Below are 15,544 nucleotides of genomic sequence, written 5' to 3'. Positions count from 1 at the left end.
TCACAGACAAACACGTACTGCTGTACAGCACCAAATGTCGACTCCAGCCATATACCAGCAACAAACCAACATCCTAGTGCAGCAATAAACACTTCTCCGCCAGTGGAAAACCAACATAACAGTGCAGCAATAAATACTTCTCCACCAGTAGAAAACCAACATAACAGTGCAGCAATAAATACATCTCCGTCAGTGGTAAACCAACATAACAGTGCAGCAATAAATACCTTTCCACCATAAAAAGTCATCACCACAGGGCAGCAATATACTATATACTTACGCACCATTGAAAAGCCACAGTCCAGTAATATATACTTCTCCACCTGTAGTAAGCCAACATCCAAGTGCAGCAATAAATACTTCTTCACCTGCAGTACGAAAAAGTCATCCAGAAAAAAGCATTTATGGAGCTCCATTGACAGACAAATTAAAATCTTAGGCTATGCTCATACCATGCTACTCTAATTGTCGGAGGTAAATGGTGGGAGTATTCCTCCATAATATCACAATATCTATATAGTGGGATAGGCAAATAGCCATTTGCAAAAAATGGTGTATAAAACACTTTAAAAAAGCTCAGTCTGTTGTGCATTCCCATACAGCACACAAATAGGTATAGCGGTGCATACCCTCCTTGAGAGGCCTAAAAGACACACAGGTGAATTGGAACCTATAGCTATATTTCCATATATATATATATACTTTCCTGATGCATAAGTCAAATGTGTTCACATAAGTGCAATGTGAACGTAAACTTATGGAAACAAACAAAAAACATTGCTTGGTCAATATGGCCCAAAATAAGCTGGTCACAAAGGGGTTAATGGGGTACTCCGGCCCTAAGACATCTTATTCCCTATCCAAAGGATAGGGGAGAAGATGTCTGACCATGGGGGTTCCCCATAGACTTGCATAGCAGGAGGGGAGGGTGTGATGTCACACGGGGGCAGAGTCGTGACATCACGATACTTTGGCCCCGTGGTCGTCACAGGCAGATTATGAGCTGGCAGCGCAGCGTGCAGCTCCCCGAGGTGGGTGCTGAATGCAAGATTGCAGGGGTCCCGCCGCTGCAGCTGGATCCCCGTGGTCAGATATTTTATCTCCTATCCTTTGGATAGGGGATAAGATGTCTTAGGGCTGGAGTACCCCTTTAAGAATAGACAAGATGGAGATAGTGTTAGGCTGGGTTCACAACGTGTTTTTCCTTTCCGCTACAGGTATCCTTCAGCATCCCGTCGAGAACGTAATGCCAACATATACTGTGGCGGACAGCAGCTGGTGACATTCATTTCAAGGGCCCAAACTGAGTCACCTAGTGAATCTGTTCCCTTTCAGTATATCCTAATGTATTGGGACAGGCAGGTGGAAGTGTCAGGAGACAGACCCCCACTACAGACCCCCACTAATCTGTTATTGATGGTGCATCCTAAGCATAAGCCATCAACATAATAGCCACTATTAACCCCACGAGTAACTTTTCTATGATGTATACAAAGTGTATAACAACTTTTGATCCAAGGATTGATAATCACCATGTTGTGACATCTGTAGTGATTATACAATTTGTGGGCGAACCGTCCACCTGAAAAATATATTGAGAATTCTAAAAAGTTACTTTGAATATTCTGATGCTTTCTATTTGCTTTGGATTTTTTTTTTTCTAACAGTGAAATTGCGAGTTGTTTCCCTCAATGAGAATTTCCAAGCAGGAAAGACCCAGGTAAGAGAGAATATGGAGTAGATTACCATGAGCGGGAAACGTTAGATGTTTTTAGCACCTCCTGTAGAATGTTTTATAATTCCTTTTGTCTCAGCTTTTACTAACACTTTTCATTTTATCTTTCACTGCAGTTACCAGCTGTAGAGTTACAGGTAGGTCTTTCTACATTAAATGAAAGAGTTCATGAATGATGCCACAGGCTGGTAAGCAGAGTTCTAATCCAAGTCTTTATATATGGGATGACATTTCTTCAAAGGAAGAATAACATTGAATTCAACATAGTGTGATGTCCTGTGGGAGACTACAATAATGGTTTCTTCAATGTTTTTCTTGGATGCACATTACAAGGAATAGTACTATTTCATTGTCCGCTATTTCGCCTTTAATTCTGTCCCTATGCTCAACATGGGGGTTTGACTCAACTGGAAGCCCGAGGGCCTCTGTCTGTATGAATATGAAGAAATGTATGTACCTCTATAGGAGCCCTATTATGTCTCCATATAAATGAAGACACCAAACATGCAAAACACCACACAAAAAAGGGGACAAAGCCCATATACAGGACAAAAGTAAGGATGGTGAACAGCCGTGCTGGTATATCACCACAATGCAGCCCCTATTTATATACATATATATATATATATATATATATATATATATATATATATTTAGATAAACAAGTGCATAATATAATATAAACATTTTTGAAAAGGAGGAATCAGCAGGAAAATGGCGGCATCTCTTGGGCTATATGGTAATATAAAACTAATATAAGTTCTAGAAAAAAGTACAGTTGGATGGTATGTATCTATAATATGTAGGTAGTGGCCTGTCCCATTGGTTGGAATCGCTGGTTAGTATTTTGTCTACATATTCACATCTCTATGCTTGTATATGCTCTCACTTGCATGCATTGCATTGCTTATAGATATCAGGGCATAGGTTGAGCCATAGGTTGGAGATCACTCGTCATGATGGATTTGATTTTCTTTGTATCAGGATCCAGAGAAGAACCTAATCGGTCAGTGGCTGAATGTGAGTCTGAGACAGGGAATTGCTGAGCTCTCGCTTCCTCTCTCCTCTGAGCCTCAGCTGGGAGAATATTCAGTCCGAGTGAAGGACACAGTGGAAACATTCAGTGTGGAAGAATATGGTAAAGAAGGATATTCTAAAAAAAAATAATAATAAATAAAAAAGTTAAATGTTTATTAATTATGATGATTGAATTCCCCTAAATTCTCTGTTGTATGTATCCCCAGTTCTGCCAAAATTTGAAGTAACTCTTAATTTTCCTAAAGTTATTGTGATCACTGATGAGAGATTCACATTACAAGTGTGTGGCAGGTAAGATACCTAGGAATCATATTGTAATATTTAATAATAGAAAAACGATAATATCACCTAACATCTAATATTGCAATTACTCCTTACCCCAGAAAAACCGCTCTTAGGTCGAGGCCACCGGCTGCCTCACTGCCCTGCAATTTGCTGTTCACTGCATGTTGTTAGGCTTAGTTTGTCTCTAGTAACAGCTAGATCAGACTGAGCTTAGTTACTGCTACAATCCGGAGAGAGTGAGAGAGTCTGAGAAAGCCTGCTTTGTGTACTTGTAGAAAAGAGAGAAAAGAAGACTGGCGGGGGGGCCTCCTGTATTACCACTTAGACCCTGTGGGGAATAGGGTGGAAGAATAGGCTTTGCTAGCCCTTAAGTAATGGCGCTCACCTGGAGCGAATAGAAATTTGCATATAACCAAACAAAGTGGGTAACTGAGGAAGCCAGGAACTGCTGCTGTGCCCAGGGTTACAGGAGAAGGGATGATCCAATCCTGAAGAGAGTAGGTAAAAGCAGAGGAAAATAACCCTTTGGATGGCGCTGCTGTTCCAATAAGAAGTGACGTCCAGACCAGAAATATTTCAAAATACTGAGGTGGTTTATTGAAATAAAAAAATAATAAAACCAATGTCCAATAAAAGATGACGCATTTCGGGAGAGCCACCCCTTCCTCAGATCAGTGGAAGGGGGTGGCTCCCCCCCAAACACGTCATCTCTTATTGTACATTGGTTTTATTATTTTTTTTACTTCAATAAACCACTCCAGTATTTTGAAAAATTTCTGGTCTGGACGTACCTTCTTATTGGAACAGCAGCGCCATCCAAAGGGTTATTTTCCTCTGCCGTTACCTGCTTTGTGTACTTGCATGCTGAGCCAGCCTGTCTTCTGAAGATGATCCACACTGTTCTTGAAAAGTAAATCAATGCTTTCCTCTCATTTCTCACCACCCTTAGGGTACGTTCACACGAGGGGATCCTCAGTGCATATTATGCTGTGGATCCGCCGCTGAAGGACCGCTGTATGCGGCCTTTATAGGTGCCTGCTTGGAGCGGCAATACGCTGCTACAAGCAGACACACTGCGATGTGCGATTTGCACATCGCGGCAGCTCTCGGCCTAGCTCATAGAGCAGGGGGAGCGGGCGCCATGTGTGCGAGTACACCGTGCATGCGCAGCAACTTGCACATCGCTTCAGTGTGTCTGCTTGTAATGGCGTATTGCCGCTCCGAGCAGGCACCTGTAGAGGCAGCATACAGCGGTCCTTCAGTGGCGGATCCGCATCATAATACGCACTGGGGATCCGCTCGTCTGAACGTACCCTTAGGCTAAGTTTCCACTTGTTTTTTTTTCTGGCAGTTTTTTGAATACTGTCACTGCAATTTTTGAGCCAAAGTCAGAAGTGGATCCATAAGGGAGGAGAAGTGTAAGTCCTTCCTTTATATGTCCTATTCCTTTTGATTACATTTCTGGCTTTGGTTCAAAAGCTGCAGTGGCAGATATCCAAAAACCGCCAGAAAAAAACCAAGTGGAAACTTAGCCTTAGAGCTCAGACATCTGTTCCGCGTGTAAATATCAGGACACCTACTGCTCTGTGTCCACAGTGCTGCAGGGTAATCTCCTCTTCCCGCTCCCTTAAAGGGGTATTCCAGGCCAAAACTTTTTTTTATTTATCAACTGGCTCCGGAAAGTTAAACCGATTTGTAAATTACTTCTATTAAAAAATCTTAATCCTTCCAATAGTTATTATCTTCAGAAGTTTTCTGTCTAACTGCTCAATGATGATGTCACGTCCCGGGAGCTGTGCATGATGGGAGAATATCCCCATAGGAACTGCACAGCTCCTGGGACGTGAGTCATCAGAAAGCAGTTAGACAGAAAACTTCTGAAGATAATAACTATTGGAAGGATTAAGATTTTTTTAATAGAAGTCATTTACAAATCTGTTTAACTTTCCGGAGCCAGTTGATATATAAAAAAAAGTTTTTGCCTGGAATACCCCTTTAAGCTTATCAGCAGCAGTTCAATGGCCCACATTTATCATTGTCTTTAGACAGTTTTTGTGTCTAAAAAAGGGGCAAAAAAGGCGCAAGCAGGGTTTTTTGCGCCTTTTTTTGCCCCTTTTTGTTTACACATTTCTGCTGATTTTGAGTTGCAATCCACTGATTTTGAGTTGCAATCCACTGATTTTGAGTTGCAATCCACTGATTTTGGCAATAGACATGATATGGAAGGGATTTATCATTGCGCCTTTTTGTAAAAAGGAGCAAAAAAAGGCGCAAAGCCACTGAAATGTCTCTAAAACTACACCAGCCCAGACATGGTGTAGCTTTTTGGTGTATGTGTAGACAGAAATTTCAGAAAATGTGACCTGCGCAAAATTTATCAAAGCTCTTTTACCTTTTAATAAATTTATTGCTCCTACACATTATCAGCACACAAAAAAAGGTGTAAAAAAAATGCTTCACTTGCACTGCAATGATAAATGTGGGCCAATGTGTTTATTGCTTAGTGTAAACATCTATCTTGCTATGCAGCAGTTTTTGCGCACATAGCACTTTACAAAGCTAGTGCATTAGTAACCCCTTCTTCCTCCACATGCCATGTATAGTATTGTACTGAATAAATCAACTAGCACAGTGTTAGCCTGTTCAGCGCACTTTCACAGTCACTATGTTATGGCAAAGCAGTAAGGAGTAGGTACAGTGCTGTGATTGGCCAGAATAGTAACGAAAAGAGAGAACTGAGTGTGTACTACTGGCAAACAGCCCCGCTATGGTCCTGTCCCCTGATATGAAGAGAATTAGAAATAGCTTTGCATCATAGAAGGCTTGATATAACAGGTATGTGGTAGGCAGAGGATGAAGGATAGTGTAGCTGGTGGGTAGTAGTGTGGTATAAACAGATGTGTGTGGTGTCAGTTCAGATAATGGAGAGATTAAAGGAAAACTGTCAGCTTGCTCCCCCTGCACTAACCAGCGGTACTGGCTGATAGTGCGGGGGACGCTGATCAATTTGATGCTTACTGTGCCCGGATCCGCCTGGCTGTTCTGCCGATATCTCCATTGAAAGACTCTTGGCTGGCTACAAAAAGCGTTTACAAGCTGTGATACTTGCCAAAGGCAAAGGGGGCAGTACAAGATATTGGCCCTCATTTACTATTGCAAACCTGACATGTTTTGTCGGGACGTGCGCCATTTTCGGGCGCATTGCGCCTGAAATTCTGACTGCGCCCGAATTTGCGCCTGAAATTCTGTCTGCACCTGAATTTGCGCCTGAAATTGCGCCTGAAATAAAAAAAAAACTAACTCTCCATTTTGCAAAGAAAACCCGAAAAAGGGGGTGTGGCCGCTGGTAAAAGGGGCGTGTTCCCGACATTTTCACAAAATCCGAACATATTTACTAAAGTTTTCGCAGAAAACTGATAACCTCAGTGTGACTGATAACCTCTACACCACAGAAAATATCTATAAGTATCACTGTACCAAATAAAAACTCTTTAATACAATTATTCCTTTTCCAAACTTCGACTTATCAGAATTTTCTTGAAAATAAATCTACAAGTGGATGTATTGAGGTGGGTTACTATTCCACCACTGGCCTGTTCCTGCTATTCCCTGATCTTTCCAAAGTTCTTCATTTCCTTTGCCCTTTACAAAGATAATCAAACTTAAAGGGGTTATTCAACGAACGGAATAAAAACAACAACAACTCAAATCAGCATAGGACATTAACCTTGCATCTATTATTCTACTGTGACCTTTGTATCTCCTGTATGCGGCTCTTATACACCTTTCTGCCCTCCTACTTGTTCCCTTCACCACACGCTGTCTATAAACTACAGGTCCCAGCATCCTTTGCTGAAGCTCTGTGCTCACTTCCTCCTAACTGCCATTTTCAGCCCCAGTCACCTGACCAACCCCAGAAGCAACCATTCCAATCCTGCTTTCATCTGCTCTACTATATAGCAATGATGCACAAAATGGGGGCCTCCATCTGTTGCAAAACTACAACTCCCAGCATTCCCAAAAAGTCAAAGTCCATCTGTGCATGCATGGAGTTGAAGTATTAAAGTTTTTAAACAGCTAAGTGCACCCTTTTTGGGAAACACTGCTACATAGTATAAATAAATAAATAAAGATAGATAGATTGACAGAGATATATCCCCCTAATAAACCGGTACAAAAAAATTATTTATATAGGTTGTATATATACATTACATACTATATACACACATATATAATATATATAGGTCGTATATATACATTACATATTGTATACACACATATAATATATATAGGTCATATGTATACATTACATACTGTATACACACATATATATAGGTCATATGTATACATTACATACTGTATACACACATATATAATATAGGTCGTATATATATATACATTACATACTGTATACACATATATTTATAGGTCATATATATATACATTACATACTGTTAACACACACACATATATATATATATACATATTTTTTTCATACAAGTAATTGTGCGAATAGATATCTTTTATATATATATATATATTTATGTATATATATATATTTGTATATTTGTATTTGTATATTATTTATAATCAGTGTTTCCTAACCAGGGTGCCTCTAGCTGTTGCAAAACTAAAACTCCCAGTATGCCTAGGCAACCAGAGGTTGTCCGGGCATGCTGGGATTTGTAGTTTTGCAACAGGTAGAGGCACCCTGGTTGGGAGTCACGTCATAAAGGAGGCCTGGCGTACCAGAGAGATGCTGCAGTAAGCCAGGCCCCAGAGCAAGTTGCAGGCTCCGAGGTCCCAGCCTCAGAGGTAGTATGATCCAGGCCTCGGAAGTAACATTGCTGACTACAGCTTTGCTTGATAAGAGAAAGAAACACACACACACAGCTCTGCTTCATGAGACAGACACACACACCTCTGCTTCATAAGAGACACGGTTGTCTCATCACACATCAAGATCTCTCCTGCTTCCCCCACATTTGACACTTCCTCCACACACAGCGTCCTCTTCTGTCTCTCCCCCGCTCAGCTAAAGATTTCTGCAGCCAAGTCCTGGCCTCTAAACTCCCTCAGAGTTATCAGATCTTTCTTCTGTGCAGATGCTTCTACCGACTCAGAGACAGAAATGCAAACCAGGCCCCACAGGCAGCAAAAAAGTCACATGATCTCTGTCTCCCAGGGTGGGGGCCAGAGGCAGTTAGGGGAAGAAAGCCGAGACAGAGTGGACACAGGACTGCGCATTTTGCTGCATTTTGCCTGATTTGGGCTTTATAAAGCTCTGAAATGGTGCATTACTTATAAATACTTGCTTGGGAAGTTATATTTATCAGTACATGAGGAATTGAACGGCTGAGCGGATCCGGGCAAAGTAGGCATCAAACTGATCAGCGTAATGCAGGGGGATCAAGCTGACAGTTTACCTTTAACTGGACTACCCCTTTAATCCTTATTTGTGTCTCCACTCCATTAGGTACACTTATGGAAAACCAGTAAAAGGAGATTACAAGGTCCAAATATGTAAAAAGCAGGAAAACCGCTATGACTTCAATCGGCAAGACAGGCTGGAGGATCTATGTGTAGACTTAACAGGCAAGGTAAGTTGTAGAGAGAAAATAGCAAAGTGTACACCTTCCTTAGTGAATGTGAAGTGAGCCCCATTCACCACCATTCACCATTACCCTTACCCTTACGGGTGCCACCTCACGATCACGTGATTGATTGATCGGTCGGAACGACCGATCAATCATTGTCCTGCTGGGCAGTGATCGGGGCAGAGATTGGGGTCGGCGAGGGTCTCCTACCTTTCCCTGGTCCGGCTGGGGTCCCCTCAAGTGATGCGGCGGCGGTCCAGGTGGCAGGAGCAGCGATGGTCCCGGCGGCAGCAGCAGCGGCGATGGTCCCGATGGTGCAGGCGGCAAGACACAGCAGGAGGTGAGGCCTAATCACCTCCTGCTGTTGCTTATCAACAACTCTCAGCATGCAAAGGGCATGCTGGGACTTGTAGTTTTGTAACAGCTGTAGTTCCAACTACAACTCCCAACATGCCCTTTGGTAGGCTGTGCATGCTTTTTCTATGAAAAAGTGTGCATCCAGCTGTTGCATAACTACAACTCCCAACACTCAGCATGCATTGACAGTCGAAGGGCATGCTGAGAGTTGTAGTTTTGAAACAGCTGGAAGCACACTGCTACAACTCCCAGAATGCCCTTCGACTGTCAATGCATGCTGAGTGTTGCAGTTTTGCAACAGCTGGAGACACATTGGTTGTGAAACAGAGTTTGTGTCTCCTCCTGTGTCAAAAATACAACTCCCAGCATGCACTGAGAGACTGTATATGCTGGGAGTTCTAGTTTTGCAACAGGTTGAGGCACACTAGTTGCAAAACACTGAGTTAAGTAACAAACTCTCAGTGTTGCGCAACCAATGTTCCTCCAGCTGTTGCATAACTACAACTCCCAGCATGTATGGTCTGTCAGTGCATGCTGGGAGTTGTAGTTTTGCAACAGCTGGAGGGTACAGGGTACATTCACACGGGCAAGTTTTCTGCTGCAAGTTTGAGATGCGGCAAATTTTCCGCTGCAGCTCAAACCCCCAGCGAGAAACTCACTTAAACCCGACCGTGTGAATGCACCCTAAAAACACTACACTACACAAAAAAAAGAGTAAAACACTACACATACATATACCCCTACACAGTCCCCCCCAATAAAAAAAAAAACTCTTGTACGGCACTGTTTCCAAAATAGAGCCTCCAGCTGTTGAAAAACAACAACTCCCAGTATTGCCGGAAAGCCATTGACTGTCAAGGCATGCTTGAAGTTTTTACACAGCTGGAGACACCCTTTTTGGGAAACACTGCCGTAGGGTATTTTGGTGGCGGATGCAAATCCAAATCCCCAAAATAGGCCTCAAATGCTCATGTCGCTCTCTCGCTTTGGAGCCCTGTCGTATTTCAAGGAAATAGTTTAGGGCCACATATGGGGTATTTCCGTACTCGGGAGAAATTGTGTTACAAATTTTGGGGGTCTTTTTTTCCTTTTACCCCTTATGAAAAGGTAAAGTTGGGGTCTACACCAGCATGTTAGTGTAAAAAAATCTTTAATGCAATTTCTCTTGAGTACGGAAATACCCCATATGATGGTGTCAAGTGATCTGCGGGCACACAACAAGGCTCTGGAGTGAGAGCACACTATGTACATTTGAGGTCTAAATTGGGGATTAAATTGGGGGTGGCTGATTTTACAGTCGTTCTGACATAAACGAAAAACAATAAATACCCACATGTGACCCCATTTTGGAAACTACACCCCTCACGGAATGTAACAAGGGGTCCAGTGAGCCGTAACACCCCACAGGTGTTTAACGAATTTTCGTTAAATGTGGATGTGAAAATAAAAATAAAAAAAATTCACAAAAATGCGGGTGCTACCCTAAATTTTTCATTTTCACAAGGGAGAATAGGAAAAAAAAGCCCCCCAAAATTTGTAACCCCATATCTTCTGAGTAAGAACATACCCCATATGTGCTCTGCGGGCGCACTACAATGCTCAGAAGAGAAGGCGCGCCATTGGGATTTTGGAGAGAAAATGTGTCCGAAATTGAAGGCCATGTGTGTTTACAAAGCCCCCAAAGTGCCAGAACAGTGACCACCCACATGTGACCCCATTTTGGAAACTACACCTCTCACAGAATGTAATAAGGGGTACAGTGAGCCTTTACACCCCACAGGTGTCTGACAGATTTTTGGAACAGTGGTCCGTGAAAATGAAAAATGTAATTTTTCATTTGCACAGCCCACTGTTCCAAAGATCAGTCAAACGCCAGTGGGATGTAAATTCTCCTATTACCACTTGTAAAAACTCTAAATTTGGGGGAAAACTAGCATTTTAGTGAAAAAAATAAATAAATAACTTACACATCCAACTTTAACGAAAGTTAAAGGGGTTTGCTGTTCTGGCACTCCTTCCCTTCTGAGCCTTCAAATCCACTTCAAAACTGAACTGGTCCCTGAAAAATTTAGGTTTTAAAAATGTTGTGAAAAATTGGAAAATTGTTGCTGAACTTTGAAGCCCTCTGATGTCTTCCAAAAGTAAAAACATGTCAACTTTATGATGCAAATCTTATGATGCAAAGTAGACATATTGTATATGTGAATCAATATATAATTTATTTGGAATATCCATTTTCCTTATAAGCATAGAGCTTGAAAGAAAAAAAAAATGCAAAATTTTAAATTTTTTCACCAAATTTTAGAATTTTTCACCAAGAAATGATGCAAGTATCGATGAAATTTTACCACTGACATAAAGTAGAATATGTCACCAAAAAACAATCTTGGAATCAGAATGAAAAGTAAAAGCATCCCAGAGTTATTAATGCTTGAAGTGACAGTGGTCAGATGTGCAAAAAAATGGCTGTGTCCTACAGTGAAAATTGACTGGGTCCTTAAGGGGTTAAAGGGTACCTATAATCATCTCATCTGTCCCTAATCCCCCCCCCCCCCCCCCAACTGTTCCTGACTCTTTCTTACTCTAACCCTACCTTTTTTTTTATTTCTAAAACCCCTTTTCCTACATTTATAAATATATTTTTCTGCGAGAAAGGCTGCGAGTGGCCCAGCTGCTTGCTAATGTCAGCTCCCAGGGATTAGAGCGACATCAGTCGCATGCGGCTGGTCATGACAGGCGCTGCGGAGGGGGGACTCTGCCATAGCGCTGCGGCCGGTAATCAAGGAGGGTTGCGGGTGCTAGAGGTGGTTGTCTATCTTGTATTCACGGGGGTGGGGGGGGTGTTGTTGTTACTTGGCTATATTGCTGGCGAGGTCCTGCTTGTAATCCCCAGGGGGGGGGGGGGGGGATTGATTGCTTGGGGGAAGGCGTCGCTGTGGGATGAGCACAGCGCTTGCTCCCGTTTGTCCGAAATCACTAAAAATGCTTTTGGCCAGGACTGCTAGGGAGACCCCTAGTGGAGGATTTTTCAAAGTAAAAATATACGTGAAAAGAAGCAAAATGTTTAAATAAAATCAATCAGAAAATTGTTCATTAGAGTTTGATCTGTCATACATAAAAAGTTTTTCATGAGAGGTGCACTTTAAAATTATGCAACTGTTCTAGTATTCACCTGTTCAAGAGATTTTACCTATTGCATGTGAGTGTTACCATCTGGGAAACTGTACAGTGCCTGAAAGCCTGAAGCTTGTTGTGCCACTCTGTGAAAAATAAAAATAAAGTGTTGTTACTGAGTATGGGGGTTCCCATGAGCAATGTTGACATATCTTGATTGAATACCTCATGATGTGCTTTTACTTCTACTATCTATGTTTTTTTTTTTTTTACTGTTATTGAGATATCTGTTAAACACCTTGAAACCTGTGTGATATCCTATGTCCACCCCTCACATTTTTGTAAATATTTTATTATATTTTTTAAGTGACAAAACTGAAAACATGACACTTGTCTACAATGTAAAGTAGTGAGTGCACAGCCTGTATGAGGCTGCCTTCACACTACATTTGTAATGTACGGCAGCCGGATCCGGCTGAGGAGGGGAAAACCGTCCACTCCCGTACCTCAGCTGGACCGGCGCCGAACTCCAATGACTTTAATGAGCCCACTGGAGTCAAACGCTGACTCCGGCCAGCTCATTTTTGCCCCGTATCTAGTTTTCTGACTGGACCTAAAACAGTAGTAAACTCTGTCTCTGGACTGATTCATTGAAATGAATGGGGTTCGGGCCAGATCCTGCTGGGATACGGGAGCTGCCGGTTTTTGCTCCTCCCAAGCTGGATCCGGCACCTGTACACTACAAACATAGTGTGAAGGCAGCCTTACAGAGTGTAATGTTGTGTTTCCCCTTAAAATAACTTAGCACAGCCATTAAACCTTAACAACAAAAGTGAGTACAACCCTAAATAAAAATGTCCAAATTGGGCCAAACGTGTCAATATTTTGATTGGGGTTCACCAGAGCTTCACAGTTTTCCACTGGAGACCTCTTCCACTCCTCCATGATAACATCACAGAGCTGGTGGATGTTAGAGACCTTGCACTCTTCCACTTTTCATTTGAGGATGCCCCACAGATGATCAGTAGGGTTTAGGTCTGGATACATGTTTAGCCAGACCACCACTTTTAAACTCAGCTTGTTTAACAAGGTAGTGGTAGTCTTGGAGATGTGTTTGAGGTTGTTATCATGTTGGAAAACTGCCCTGAGGCCCGGTCTTAAAAAGGAGGGGATCATGCTTTGCTTCAATAGGTCACAGTGTGGTAGCTTGGGGGTGTAGGGTGTAGGTGGTGTAGCTGTGCAGTGATGAAAAGGTGTTGGATTAACCCCTAACTGTCATGACGCAAGGGTGCGGGTTCTTCCTCAGTATATATATATCCTACCGCCACCCGTCCCAGGAACGATAGGGAGGAATAAAGGATTGTCCACAACCGGAGGTTTAGTAAACTGTAGATAACTTTACTGCAGCTTTTATGCAGGTTGATAATGGCAAACAGTCTATATAGAAGAGTAGTCTGTAAGTTCCTCACAGTTGGTTGGGACCTTGAAGTATATAAGCTCTGAGTCTGGAATTACGCTGTTCCGCTGGATTTAGGGGAATTATTTAGGTCCAGCAGTCACGCAGGATTAACGGGATTTAGATTTGGTAGACTCACGTTTAGTAAGCTGCTGAATTGGAAGGCTTCAGGCCTAGTTTTGTCTTGTAGGTTTGCACGGATCTCCTCTCTCTCTGCTAGTCCGGAACCCAAGATAGTGAGGATTGGTTAACAGCCCCCTTATATGGAGAGGGGCAGGCTTAGAGCTTATTGGTTCCCATCAGCTGTCAGTCCTTTCACAAAGCATTATGGTAGATCATGTGACCACGTGATTTTGGGGACTTAGCACACAAGGTACGGTACAAGGTACGGTACCGGGACACCTCAACAGTACAAGTTGGCATTTGTGGTTCCGCAGGATAGGGTATAAGTGTCTGATCGTGGGGGTGTCAGACTGCTGGGACCCCCTGCGATCTCCCTTATGGGACCCAGCATTACAGCGGCTCTGCGCAGCTTATGCACGTGTCTTTGACCTCACTGAGGTCGACCACACCCCCCCTCCTTACAGCTCTATGCATGAGACGGGGATGCCTGAACGTTGCATCTCCACCGCTCTCATAGAGATACATAGAGGGGGCATGTCAGCAGAGCCCGAGCCCGTACAGGAGATCGTTGGGGTCCCAGTGTTTGGAACCCCTGTGATCCTGCGGATAGGAGATAAGTGTCTCTGGCTACAGATTTCCTTTAATCCTTCCAGTACTTATCAGCTGCTGTGTGCTCCAGAGGAAGTTGAGTTGTTCTTTTCTGTCTGACCACAGTGCTCTCTGCAGACACCTCTGCCCAGGAACTGTTCAGAGTAGAAGAGGTTTGCTATGGGGATTTTCTTCTACTCTGGACAGCTCCTGACATGGACAGAGGTGTCAGCAGAGAGCACTGTGGTCAAACAGAAAATAACTATCCATTGCGGTACCTTCCAAAACTGGCCTTACCAGTAGTGTTGCTCGCGAATATTCGCAATTCCAATTTTATTTGCGAATATCGCAAATTCGCGAACATTGTGAATATAGCACTATATATTCGCAATTACAAATATTCGTTTTTTTTTCCTTTTGTTCACACATCACAGTGATCACTGATCATCCCTCTCTGCTCTTCACATATGCGCAAATTCGCGAATATTGAGCCCTCCGTTCTTTAATGGTATAGGGAACTAATGGGCTACTAGTGCTTTAACTCTGTGATTTTTTGCCCATTGAAGCTAATAGGCTCATTGTGGGCTATGGGGATCTCACGGTATGTTAAACTGTAAGATAAGCAGGAGGGTCTCGGCAGTACAGTGGATGGGAGACCATGCGGTGGATTGAGTCCCGGGGTGTTACAGTGTTGTGGTTTAACTTTTTTTCTCGTGATTGACAAATGTAGGTCAAATGGTAATTAAGAAAGCCTTTGAACTGTGGGAAGTAGGCCAATTGAACCGTGGGAACTAGGTTAAATGGGTACCAAATATGGGTATTGGGGTTAATTGAAACTGGATGTAATGTGTAAGGCTGGGTATGAATGAATGAATGGGAGGTTAAGGAACATAATGGGATATTTATCAATACCTGTGCAGAGTAAAAGTTGCCCATTTGCCCATAGCGACAAATCAGATTGCTTCTTTCATTTTTCAGAGGCCTTGTGAAAAATGAAAGAAGCAATCTGATTGGTTGCTATGGGCAACTCAGCAGTTTTTCCAGGAAAGTTAAACCACAACCCCGGGACTCAAACCACCGCATGGTCTCCCATCCACTGTACTGCCAAGACCCTCCTGCTTATCTTACATACCGTGAGATCACCATAGACCACAATGGGCCTATTGGTTTCAATGGGCAAAAAAACACAGAATTAATGCACTAGCCCATTAGTTCCCTATACCATTACAGGGATGCGAATATTGCATATGC

General features: G+C 42.7%; 1 protein-coding gene and 1 long non-coding RNA gene across 9 annotated transcripts in view; one reads left to right on the top strand and one right to left on the bottom strand.

The window, feature by feature from the left end:
• LOC130281665 (alpha-2-macroglobulin-like) overlaps positions 1 to 15,544 on the top strand; it is a 95,666-nt gene that overhangs the window by 13,095 nt on the left and 67,027 nt on the right. For 2 of the 7 annotated variants that reach the window (XM_056529126.1, XM_056529128.1), the window contains exons 2-6: positions 1,668 to 1,720; positions 1,852 to 1,872; positions 2,720 to 2,873; positions 2,980 to 3,064; positions 8,535 to 8,658. In XM_056529126.1, coding sequence (XP_056385101.1) covers positions 1,668 to 1,720; positions 1,852 to 1,872; positions 2,720 to 2,873; positions 2,980 to 3,064; positions 8,535 to 8,658 — 437 coding nt within the window. Of the gene's footprint in view, positions 1 to 1,667; positions 1,721 to 1,851; positions 1,873 to 2,452; positions 2,475 to 2,719; positions 2,874 to 2,979; positions 3,065 to 6,988; positions 7,230 to 7,854; positions 7,874 to 7,984; positions 8,433 to 8,534; positions 8,659 to 15,544 lie in introns of those variants that run through there. The other 5 variants (XM_056529129.1, XM_056529131.1, XM_056529130.1 and 2 more) reach the window with 5 other exon arrangements.
• Positions 2,378 to 6,949, bottom strand: LOC130281667 (uncharacterized). Of its 2 annotated transcripts, none has more exons than XR_008846070.1 (2): positions 6,811 to 6,949; positions 2,378 to 2,888 (listed from the first exon to the last, which is right to left on the bottom strand). It is a non-coding gene; the product is annotated as an uncharacterized LOC130281667 (long non-coding RNA). The 2 variants fall into 2 exon arrangements; XR_008846071.1 differs by having other exon boundaries at positions 6,786 to 6,921.

Source organism: Hyla sarda, chromosome 7 (assembly GCF_029499605.1).
Source record: "Hyla sarda isolate aHylSar1 chromosome 7, aHylSar1.hap1, whole genome shotgun sequence".
In the NCBI taxonomy this organism is placed as follows: Eukaryota; Metazoa; Chordata; class Amphibia; order Anura; family Hylidae; genus Hyla; species Hyla sarda.
The sequence above is the reverse complement of the archived record's forward strand: the minus strand, read 5'-3'. Positions and strand labels throughout refer to the sequence as shown.